Source organism: Miniopterus natalensis, chromosome 4 (assembly GCF_054644295.1).
Source record: "Miniopterus natalensis isolate mMinNat1 chromosome 4, mMinNat1.hap1, whole genome shotgun sequence".
Taxonomy (NCBI): domain Eukaryota; kingdom Metazoa; phylum Chordata; class Mammalia; order Chiroptera; family Miniopteridae; genus Miniopterus; species Miniopterus natalensis.
The window spans coordinates 83,156,356-83,167,421 of NC_142084.1; the positions used below are offsets into that span (position 1 = coordinate 83,156,356).

The 11,066-nt window shown below is 43.3% G+C and overlaps 1 protein-coding gene across 2 annotated transcripts in view; it reads right to left on the minus strand.

Moving 5' to 3' along the window:
* The window catches only part of GEMIN5 (gem nuclear organelle associated protein 5), a 33,555-nt gene extending 22,674 nt beyond the window's left edge, over positions 1-10,881 (minus strand). For both annotated transcript variants that reach the window (XM_016213689.2, XM_016213684.2), the window contains exons 1-9: positions 10,652-10,881; positions 9,743-9,903; positions 8,883-9,064; positions 6,054-6,205; positions 5,718-5,837; positions 3,738-3,867; positions 2,407-2,572; positions 1,321-1,533; positions 96-181 (exon numbers count right to left, since the gene is read on the minus strand). In XM_016213689.2, the coding sequence (XP_016069175.2) occupies positions 96-181; positions 1,321-1,533; positions 2,407-2,572; positions 3,738-3,867; positions 5,718-5,837; positions 6,054-6,205; positions 8,883-9,064; positions 9,743-9,903; positions 10,652-10,817 (1,376 nt within the window). In that variant the 5' untranslated portion in view covers positions 10,818-10,881. The remainder of the gene's footprint in view (positions 1-95; positions 182-1,320; positions 1,534-2,406; positions 2,573-3,737; positions 3,868-5,717; positions 5,838-6,053; positions 6,206-8,882; positions 9,065-9,742; positions 9,904-10,651) is intronic.
* Between the last annotated feature and the right edge of the window lie 185 nt (positions 10,882-11,066).

Sequence of the window (11,066 nt, forward strand, 5' to 3'; positions counted from 1 at the left end):
GGCCAATTTTAATGCATGTCCAGGTTTCTGAACTCAAACTCCATCACTGACATTTTGGTCAGTGGCCTGAACAAAGAATCATTTATTTCTCTTACTTGTTCGAGTAGGTGTCATACAATCCTACTTTTCCGTCATCAGTTCCAAAAGCTAAGCAGCCTTCCTTGGTTGGGTGCCAGCACAGCTACAAAAAAACATGAGGAAAGGGGTAGACTGTTAAGGGAATTCTCAGATTATCCTTCAGGCGTTTAAATGGAAAACTTTATTGCTCTTGGTGTCTTCTAATACAATTGAAAAAAAAAGTCAAATAGGTTCAAACATGTACATGATACACCATTGAGTGGGGATAAAAGATGCCAGAACAATTTAGGAAGTATGATTCTATTAATAATTAACAAAATTTGGAAAGATACATCATAAATTATCAACAATAGTTCTCCCGATGTGGAAGGGGGCAAATGGAGTGGAGGGCAGAGTAGGAAAAAGTTTTTGCTTTCTACACTCCTGTACTATTTGGTTTTCCTTTTAAACCATAAACATTTATTGCTTTTAGACTAAATGGCTACAACAGAGGTCTCACTTTGGAGAAAAACAAAAAATTTATACATATGGTTTTATAATGTGCTTTCTGTTTTGTTACTTGCATTCTTCATGAGTCATTAACATCTTTTCACGTCAAATAAAGATCTGCATTATCCTTTCTAATGGGTTTTTTATTTTTTATCCTCAGCTGAGGATTTTAACCCCCATTGCTTTTCAGAGAGAATGGAAGGGAAAAAGAGGGAGAGGGAGAGGGAGAGGGAGAGGGAGAGGGAGAGGGAGAGGGAGAGAAACATCGATGTGAGAGAGACACAGCAACTGGTTGCCTCCCACACGCACACCGACTGGGGCCGGGGATCGAGCCTGCAACTGAGGTATGCGACCTTGGCTGGAATCAAAACCGGGACCCTTCAGTCTGGGCACCGATGTTCTAACCACTAAGCCAAACAAGCTAGGGCTCCTAATAGTTTGATACAATTCCAACATGTGGTTATACTATAACTTAATGTATCTTCCAGGAATGCATATCCAGGTTATTTCTAATTTCTTACTATTAGACAACATGGTGACTTGAACAAAGCTTTAATTTTAAATCCTAAATCTGGAGATAGTGGGTTTGGCTAGAGAGGGTCCTTCTCTTTTCCCAGTTTCAAACTTTACTGAAAATACCCTTGAACAATCTGTGATTCCCAAAAGAGTTCCTTTAAGTGAAAAGGTAGTCCCTAAAAGAGAATTCCTTACTTGGAAAAAAGTTCATAGCAAGCTCAAAGAAAGCATCCTTACCGCTGTAACCTTGGACTTGACACCCTGCCAAAAATGCTTCACGTCATAATTGTTCTTTATGGAGAGTGTATTCCACACGCGGATCATGCCATCACCAACGCCTATGGCCAAACAGCCTGTGTCCACAGGAGAGAAAGCCAGACTGTAGGCAAAGCCACCGAGGGAAGGCAGGGTCCAGCAGCACTCCAAGGTGGCCATGTCCCAGCATTTTACCTGAAAAGGTTAAGGGTTAGGACCTAAATGTAAAAAAAATCAGAGAAACAGGAAAAAGAACCAGCATTTCAAATACGATGGGTTCAGAGAGTAGGTAAGGATAGTAATTTAACTATTCTAATAGGAAAAGGAAAAGCATCGCTTAGAAAAGACACACAACAGTAATAAACTGTGGAGCTCAAAGGGATCTTAGTATAGATTTATCCCCAGAGATGCCACGTGAACTCAGGGCACACAATGAGTAAACCAGAACCCAGGCCTGCAATTACAAGCTCAATGGCCTTGCCCCTCTGCTGTATTAGAGCACCCGTAACTTTCTCATCTGGCAAACTCTAAGCAATAAAATGGCCTCAGGACAGTGGAAAAATCAGATGTTATCTCAAGAAGCAAAGTATCTTACCATACTGAGGGGAAGAGCAATGCTAAGTTTTTAGTTGTCACTTGTTGAACAGAGGAACTTGGGAGAAAAAGTCTATCAAATGAGTCTAGCTTAACTGAAAAGAGGAGGGCCATAGACTCAAAGCCAATTCTCCCTTAAAGAGAGTCGCCAAGAGCAGGTGATTCTGCAACCTAAACTACAGACAAGGACATGCCAAAGCCAAAGCATGACGACCCCACAGACCCTTCCCGGACACGTCTACTCTTCTGTATCACATCTGCTTTAACAAAAAGGCATCTAGGTGGGCCCTCACCTTTCCCCTCCCTCTCTGCTGCTGGTGTATTTAGTGCAAATCAGTAACAGTAACTGTGACACTGGAACTGGAGGCAAGGAGGGGTCTGAGAACTGATGGATGGTTTGAAAAAGCCCTCTAATCCCATCTAAGTCATCAATCACTGCTCTTCAGTGCCCGATGCAGAGTAAGCTGTTCTTACATCTCTGTCCATTGATGTGGAAAGCAGCAGCTGCTTGTCATCCTCAGTTTGTAACGGACATAAATTAAACACAATTCTTGAATGGTTCTGTCCTTCTGATGAAGCACTGAAGAGGGTATATTTCCGTCTCCAAGACTGAGTGAGATCCCACAACAGCAGTTCACCTCTGCGAAGGAAAAACAGGCATTAGTTCCCTTTCACAAGCAGCTGAGAAGAAATTCTGAGCCAAAGGGTGGGTCCTCAGTTGCAAAATTACTGCTGTTCATTGTTCCTCAAGGGAGAGAATTTGCATATTCTGAAGTATGCAAAGAACATCTCTGGAAGCACACACAAAAAGAGTCACTCCATGGGGAAGGGAACCAAGTACTGGAGGAATCAGAGGTGGAAGGGTTCTTTATTGTAGCTTTCCTTCTTTTTGGACCATGTCACTGTGCTTGATTACCTTTTGAACAGGTTTTCCTAACAGCTTTAACTGGAAAATGCCACATTTTTGCATAGCCCCAAAGGATTTAAGACACAGTACCTCTTTTATGGGTCAGTGCGGGGGGTGTGGGGGTGTGCATGATGGGCCATGACTAACTTTTTTCTTTTTAATCTGCAACCAAGGATATTTTTTCCATTGCTTTTCAGAGAGAGCGGAAGGAGGGGGAAGAGAGAGAGAGAGAGAGAGAAACATCGATGTGAGAGAGACACATCGATTGGTTGCCTCCTGCACACACCCCGGCCAGGTCCGGGATCGAGCCTGCAACTAAGGTACATGCCTTTGGCCGGAACTGAACCCGGGACCCTTCAGTCCGAGGACCAATGCTCTAACCACTGAGCCAAACCAGCTAGGGCCATGACTAATGTTTTGGTGGGATTTCTACATGCTTTACCTGTATTATTTTATTTAAAAGCAGGGGCCTATTATCGCAAGCAACTAGAAGCTGGCAGTCAAATTTTGTTTAATGAATGGCTATAATCATCCTAAGAGATAGGAAATTCTGTAACCTCCCCTTCTTATATGTGAAGTAATTGAAGTTCAGAAAAGTGAAGGGTCTTGCTCATGAACATATAGCAGGTAAGTCACAGACTGATTCTGAAATTCAATTCTGTCTGACTTCAGAGTCCACACTCTTAATAACCAGGTTATACTTATTTGATCTTTTCCCAACTCTGTTATTAGACAGCACAGGTATTGGGCCAGTGATTTTTCCATTACAAATGGCCTGTCATAATATAAGCTTCAGCCATTGCTTTTTCCACGTTCTGTGTCTAGAAAAAGAAGTCTAGGAATTCCTGAGGCTAGAGAACAAAATATGTCAAAGAGCATGACCAAGAAAAACACTTACCCAAAACAGCTAGATACCAGCTGTGTGGGCTGATCTTTGGGCCAATGGAGTGTCAACCACAGACGCTCTTTAACAGTTGGGTCTATGCCGCCTCTTCTCTTCAGAAAGGGCAATTTCAAAGTCATCACACCTGCAGATTAAAGAAGGTCCATGGGTGCTCCAGACAGTGAAACTACATGCATAGAGTCATTAGCAGTTCACAATACAGTAGTCACCCTTTGTCTGCAGTTTCAGTTATCTGTGGTCAACCATGGTCCAAAAACATTAAATGGAAAATTCCAGAAATAACAATTCATAAGTTTTACATTGCACACTGTTCCGAGTAACGTGATGAAATCTTGTGCTGTCTGCTCCTCTGTCCTGCCCTGAACATGAAATCATCCCTTTGTCCAATGTACCCATGTGTTCCTGTATATGTCACTTCATAGGCTATCAGATAGATTATCCTGGTCCCTCAGTGCTTGTGTTCAAGACACCCTATTTTACTAAATAACGGCCTCGAAGTCATTCACATGACTTACTGCAGTGTATCACTATAATTGTTCTAGTGTATTATTGTTGTTACTCTCTCCCTGTGCCTACTTTATAAATTAAACTTTAACATAGGTATGCAGGTAAAGGAAAAAGTATAGTATATATAGGGTTTGGTGCTACCTGGGGTTTCAGGCATCCACTGGGGCTCTTGGAATGTATTCCTCTCAGATAAGAGGGGACTACTGTGTAGTTTGTGGTTTAAAAGTTTGTTAGTTTGGTTACTTAGAATTCAGACCTCATTTTCTCATGGTAACATTATGCACAGTGGTTAATACCAGTCTAGCTAATTTAAGTCAAAGAAGCTTTTAGAGGGCGGGAAAATGAGTTTCCAACTGGAATTGAGCACTCAGGTGGTAACACAATCTGATTCTCCAAAGCTGGAAGCACAGAGGGTGGGATTCTTCCTTCTAGTCGCCAAGAAATCCAACAAAGGGGACAAGTCTGGCAGTTAACATGCTGCGACAGGGAAGTCCCTCCACTTATGACTTGCGACTAACCAGTGGTCCTTAGTCCTCATGGTGTATGAGAACCACTGGTGGAATTTCTAAAATGCATATGCCAGGACCCAATGCTGAGATTCTGAATCAGTAAATTCCAAGATTGCTGTCCATAAGTTCATTTATTTATTTAATTAGTATCTTTAAATTCCTCAGCATTATTAAAGTGTTGTCCATAAGTTTATAGGTTACCCTTCTGGATGGATTCTTAGCCTGATGTACTCCCACTTGGGAGTATCAACTGAAGTATGTCCAAAAGCCATCCACAAACCCTAAAACACTGTTTTCCCAAATCATACTAAGAGCTACCACTGACTAAGCCCTAACTATGCTACCTGCTTTACATGCACAAGTGCTTTTGAACAAGGATGATATAGCTTCTATGGTTTTAAATTAAGCAGAGAAAAAAGACTGCTATAAAGAGAAAGGCTAGATTTTTACTATACAGGTAACATCCACTCTGCTGGATTTTCTCTCAATCTTAAGGTAAAAGTTCTGCTCAAAGAAATGCTTAGGAAAGCTTAATGACTGAGGGGCTTTGTACTTTGGATAAATGAGCTTTCACATTTAAACATGCACTTCTCTATTGGGTGTATATTATTTATTCAGCATTTGTGCATGAAAACTTCTAGTGATCTTTTCCATTCCTCTGATCAAGGCTTTGCCAAGTTCCAATAACCCCAGTTTCCATAACATCTTATCTTCCATACCAAATAGTGACCCTTCAATGAATGTAGCAGAAACCCTCACCTCCGACTCCAATGCCAGATGTTAAGAGCACAGAGTTCTAGTCCAGGCTAGGCTGGGAAACAACTTTCTGGATAGAAAAGTAAAAGAACTGCTTTTGATAGGTGATAAGCTTTCAGTACAGGGCAGAATAAAAAACTTTCCACCTCTACTGGATCAATAGAGGTTATACCGTGAAAGAAATATCAAACTTCAATCTTACCTCGGCCTCTAGAGCAGCTCCAGATTCGAATGGTCTGATCTTTGCTTCCAGTGGCTAAGTAGCAGCCTTTTGTTACTGGAGTCTGTGCTATAACTTTCCCATTAGGAATTTCAGGTTCTTCTAGGATAGAGATGGTAATTTTGTTTTTAATTTGCATGAAACAGGCACTTATGTCAAAGAAAAAATAGTTTGCAAGGGTTCCTGAAACTTAGCTATCGCTTTCATAGATCTGATCTGTAAAACCTAATATTTTAAATATAATTCAAACGATACAATTCTACCCATTGTGTTCTTTAGCTCTAAAAAGTACAGAACCCTCCCTTAAGTGACCGCTACCTGCATTTTCCCCTTGATTGATGGACAGACAGTCTTCACCAGGCAGAGGACACCAGGCTATGGAGTGGATCTCATCATCATGGCCCCGAAACCTGTGAGTGACTTCTCCTTTCCTGCTGATGTCAATTATAACCACTATGCCATCTTTGTAGCTGAAAAACAAGAATAGGAAATGCTTTGTTTTTCAGTAAAATTCTTGGCTTAGGAGTTACTGTGCATTTTTAAAAGTGCAGTGTAGTGGGGGTTGGGGAAAAGGGAAGACAAGAAATAATTCATTTTGTCCTTTGTCCAAAGTTCATTTCATGCTTCCTGACCTTTCAAACGCTCCTCCACTGTCAACTCTGGTACCTGAGAGAGTGCATGCGGCCCGACACAAAGCTCAAATGGTTGCCGCTTAAGTTCTAAGTTCTTATAGGGGCTCGGCAATTCCTCTCATTAGAGACGAATTGTCCCAACACACTAAAAAACTCCTCCTTTTTACCAGCGATCCTGCTTTTCGAACTATAAACTTAACAAAAGCTGCAGATCTCTAAAATTCTAGATCTGGGTATTCCAAGGCTATCATTTAGGGAACTCAGAAGAGGCTGAGAAATTCTAATAGCTTTTTTTTAAGTGAGGAAGTATTTCAGACACAAAGTATCTACCACTCTGCCTAAGAAAAAACTAATGAGCAATGTACAGTGAAGTCCTCTGTCCCTCGCATCCTAAGCAAACTCTGCCCCCCTCTTCCCCAGAGGGAAATTGCTCCTCATGAATTTTGTGTTACATCATTCCCAGCCTTTCTTTGTTTACATTCCTAAATAAGATACAGAATTATTTTGTATACAGTATTTTAAAACTTCATATAAACGATGTCATTGTGGCCTATTTTTCTGCGGCTTGTTTTCTTCAATCATTCTGTTTGTGAGTCAGCCACATTAACACATGTAACTCTGTTCCTGGTCAGCCATTTACACTGTTGTGTAGTACTCCAATGTGCGAATATACCTCATTTCTTTATTTATTTTCCTTTCGAAGGGCTCACATTATCTGTTACACACAGAACATGCTGCTATTAATGTTCTTATACACACCTAAGACAATGTCTGGTTTGATGCCTAGTAATGGAACTGTCAGGATGTAAGATACGCACATCTTTTGCTTTACTAAAAAGTGCAAAACTGCTTTCCAAAGTGTGTGTACCTATTTGCATTTCCTTCATACTACATAATCCTATAGGGAAAAATACCATTGACAGCTTTATTTATTTAGTTTTCTCCTTTTATAAAAATTTCCCCCCATTATAGCTTTATTAAAAAAAATGAAATCAGAGAATATATCAATCTTTGAAAACATGGACTTTGAACACCACCAAGTTCTGTAACCTAATAGTCAGGCAATCAAGCTTTCAGGGAACAATCACCATTTTTAAGATCCTTGGAAAACAATCATTCTCATTCAGTCCTGCGTCTGACTGTACCTGAAAGTCTTCTCTTGTGAATTCCAGCTTGTCTTTCAAGGTCAGTTTGATTTAACCTTCTCTGACCCCTGCCTACCACCCTTTCTGCTCCCTCTTTCTGGCACCCTCACTGCAACAGTACTCCCATTGCACAGACTGCCGATCCACAGACCCCTTCCATTTTCACTGTTACCCCTTTAAAAAAACCCTCATCTCCTTGTCCCCCCTCTCTCAGGGGTATTTACTCCACAAAACCTCAAACCTGGCTGAATTCAACCATCTCCTTTCTCAACCACTGTGAACAGTTGAAAGTCATGACTATGATCCTTAGCTTGGTGCTCAAAAGGGCCCACTGGGCCTCCAGTTTCTCTAAGTTCATTTTCCTATTCTCTGAGATGATTGTTTTCATACCTTATTCCTGCACCCAGTCCCACCCCCACCTGAACTTGACTCCATCTCCTCTCTGACTTATGCCTTACTGAGAAAATCGGAAGCCATCAGAATGAAGCACCCTCCTCTTTCAACCAGATCTACAAGCCTACTTGTACCTAGTTCCATAGTCTCAGCTGTTCTTTCTGCTCATGATTTAGATCCAGTCCCCTCCTGGCTTCTCCACATCACTACTGTATTTACCATGGCTTACCCCTGCAACAAGCTCTCCCTCTTCTGCCTCATCTCCATCAGCATAAAAACATGCCCTTGTTACCTTCCGGTTAACATTCTCTTGACCCCCAGATACCTCCTGGCTTCATGTCTATGTACATTTTTTTGGGTAACAAACTGAAAAAGTTGTCTCCATGTATACTTTACTACCTTATATTCCCCCTCCCTGTCTCTTGAATCCTGTCCTCCAGCATCCTAATGCTAATCAAGTCTTCAAACCAGAGTGAATGGACATCTCTGGGAGAGAAGGAGAGTGGTGAGGGAAAGGGGGAGGCCCACTCAGGCGGCTTGTGTGAATCAACCTTTGTGATCAGTGAGGAGACAGATCCCAGTGCCAGGTCACTTTCCCAGTCTAGAGGGAGAGCTGAGGACCAGAGAGACAGAGCTGAGTCGTTTGACTCTCTGGGAGTAAATGTTATATCCAAGGGCAAGAAAAGAGGGGAAAAAGGTGAAAGAGGACAGTTCTCACATTTGGAGGCTGACTGGAGAAATCAGGTATGAAGACTGATGAAACTACAGTATCATGGAAACCAAGGAATTAAAAACAGAGTGGAAGAGATAGTAAGGACCTGGAGGTCACAGGACTAAATGATGCCAAGGTCTCGGGAGGTGGTTAACACCTGTAAATCGTTTCCTCTGAGGAATAAAGGGACAGGAGAAGGTAAAGCAAATGCAAAATATGATCATAAGCAAAAATAAGTGATCAATACACATAGTATGGTACTTACCCAATGGCTACTAAATCTTCATGATGAGGTGAGCAAGTAAGACAGAAAATTGTCCTGGGTTCTATAAAGAGGTGCTGGCTGTCATTTCTGTTAAGCCAGTAACAGAAAACCACTCCTTTTTCATCTCCAGATACTACCAAGTCCTTTACTTGAGGAGACCAATGCAATGCTGATATTGTATGCTTTAAAACAAAACAAAAATAGATTTGCTTCTCCTTTGTCGGTGAATTTTTACTTCGTTTTTAACCAGTGTAATACTAGGCACATTATAGGTACCTAATAAATACTGTTAGTACCACTTGTATAACAGGGCTATGCTAACCTAAAGCTAAGAGAATTTAGGTTACTGAGGATGAAAGAACCATTTAAAATAATTTCTTACTTTAACAGTTTAATGCAAAGTTCTTACTAGGATTAAGTATTTTTTTCTTTTCTCTCAAAAGGCAGGCACATCAAATAATCATCTGGTTTAGAAACAAGTTTCATCAGCGGTGTATTTCATGTGAAGAACCAGGCAGTAAATATTTTAGATTCCGTGGGCCACACTGTCTGTGTTGCAACTATTCAACTGTGTGGGTGTAGCGCTCAAGCAGCCAGTAGTTAAATTGTGGACAATACTTAAATGAATGACTGGCTATATAGTAAAACAATTTGCAAACACAGGCAGCAGTGTAGTTTGCTGACCTTTAGTTTATAAATATTGCCTTCCAAAAATGTTTCTTATAATATAGAATTTATCTAATTAATGAACACAATTGTAAAAGTTACCTTGCACAGATGAGCTAGCAAATCTATACTTCATACAAAAGAACCCTTGGCACAGATAGATAACAGTCCGAGAAACCAGTAAACCATGGTACCTGATGGAGTGCATGTTCTGTCACAACTGCTTTTGTCTCTACATCCCAGATTTTCACAGTCCCATCGTCGGAGCTGGTGGCACAAAGGTTGTATTGACCCGGGTGATGAGAAAACGTGAAGCCAGACACTCTTTCGGTGTGTCCCACCAACTCTCCTATGACTTCAAGCAAAATCAGATTCCAGGTTAAAGTGCTACCTAAGATTTGTGGCCGAATCATACTGCCATTAGGTGATGAGTGGGGTCTCACTTATCCCACGGTAAAACAAAAACATCCAGGGACTCACCTGGATATTTTGATTTCAATCAAAAACTCTAAGTGCTGGTACTGGCTCTGCCACGTGACTATAGACAAGTCATTTCATCTCCTTGAGCCTCAGCCCTCTCAACTATAAAATGCTGTTGATATTCCCAGATGTGCCTGGATCACAGGCTGAGGAGCAGCCCAAATGAAGAATGTAAGTGATCGTTTGGAGTAGAGTATCCCAAGGTACAATCAAAACCTAGTTTGGAGCCTAAAAGCGCCCGGCTGCACTCATTCATCTTACAGAACTGAGTATCATGTATTTGTAGGATCTTGCTTAGGGCCTGTGTAGGCAGCCCCAACTCCGGGAAGGCTCCTAAGGGATCGCGCGCACTGGGTGGGGGAGGGGGCCACAGATGATAAAAAAGCCTGGGTCTAGGCAGGGGCAACTTTCTCGCCGGCGAGCAGCCCCACGCGAGCCGGCGGCAGGAGCTCGTCCGCGGCGCGGTGTAGCTCGGCGCTGGAGGTCGGGGTTGTGAGCGGACTCTCCCCCAGCCTGGGCCTCAGTTTCTCCATCTGTAGAGGCGGGTGGCTGGAGACGTAAACTCGGCGCCTCCGGGGAACGCAAGAAGGGCAGGAGAGGTGGGGGCAGGGATAGGGAGTTACCTCGAAATGGGGGCGTCCCGGGGATCGCGCCCGCGCTCGGGCCCACGCGGACAAGGAAGACCGAGGTCCGCGCCGCGAACCCGAACAGGCCCCCGGGCACAGCATCGCTGCATCGGGCGCAGTACCAGTTAGGGGAGGGCGGCAGCGTGCGCGGCTCCTGGCCCATGATCACGAGCCACCAGGGAAGCGATGAGCAGCCACTGGGACGGACCGTTTGCAGTCCCACGCCGTAGCCGGGAAGGGGGCGGGGCCAGCCCGCAGCCCCGCCTCCCCGGGCCCGCCGCTACGGCGCGCGCGGAGGCCCACGCGGCGCCGCGCGCTCGCTCGCGCCACCGCGGGGCGGGGAAGGGTGGGGTCGCGTTCGCCGCGCTCTGCCTCCCAGCCTGGCCCCGGGCAGGGTCGGCCGCTGCCTGAG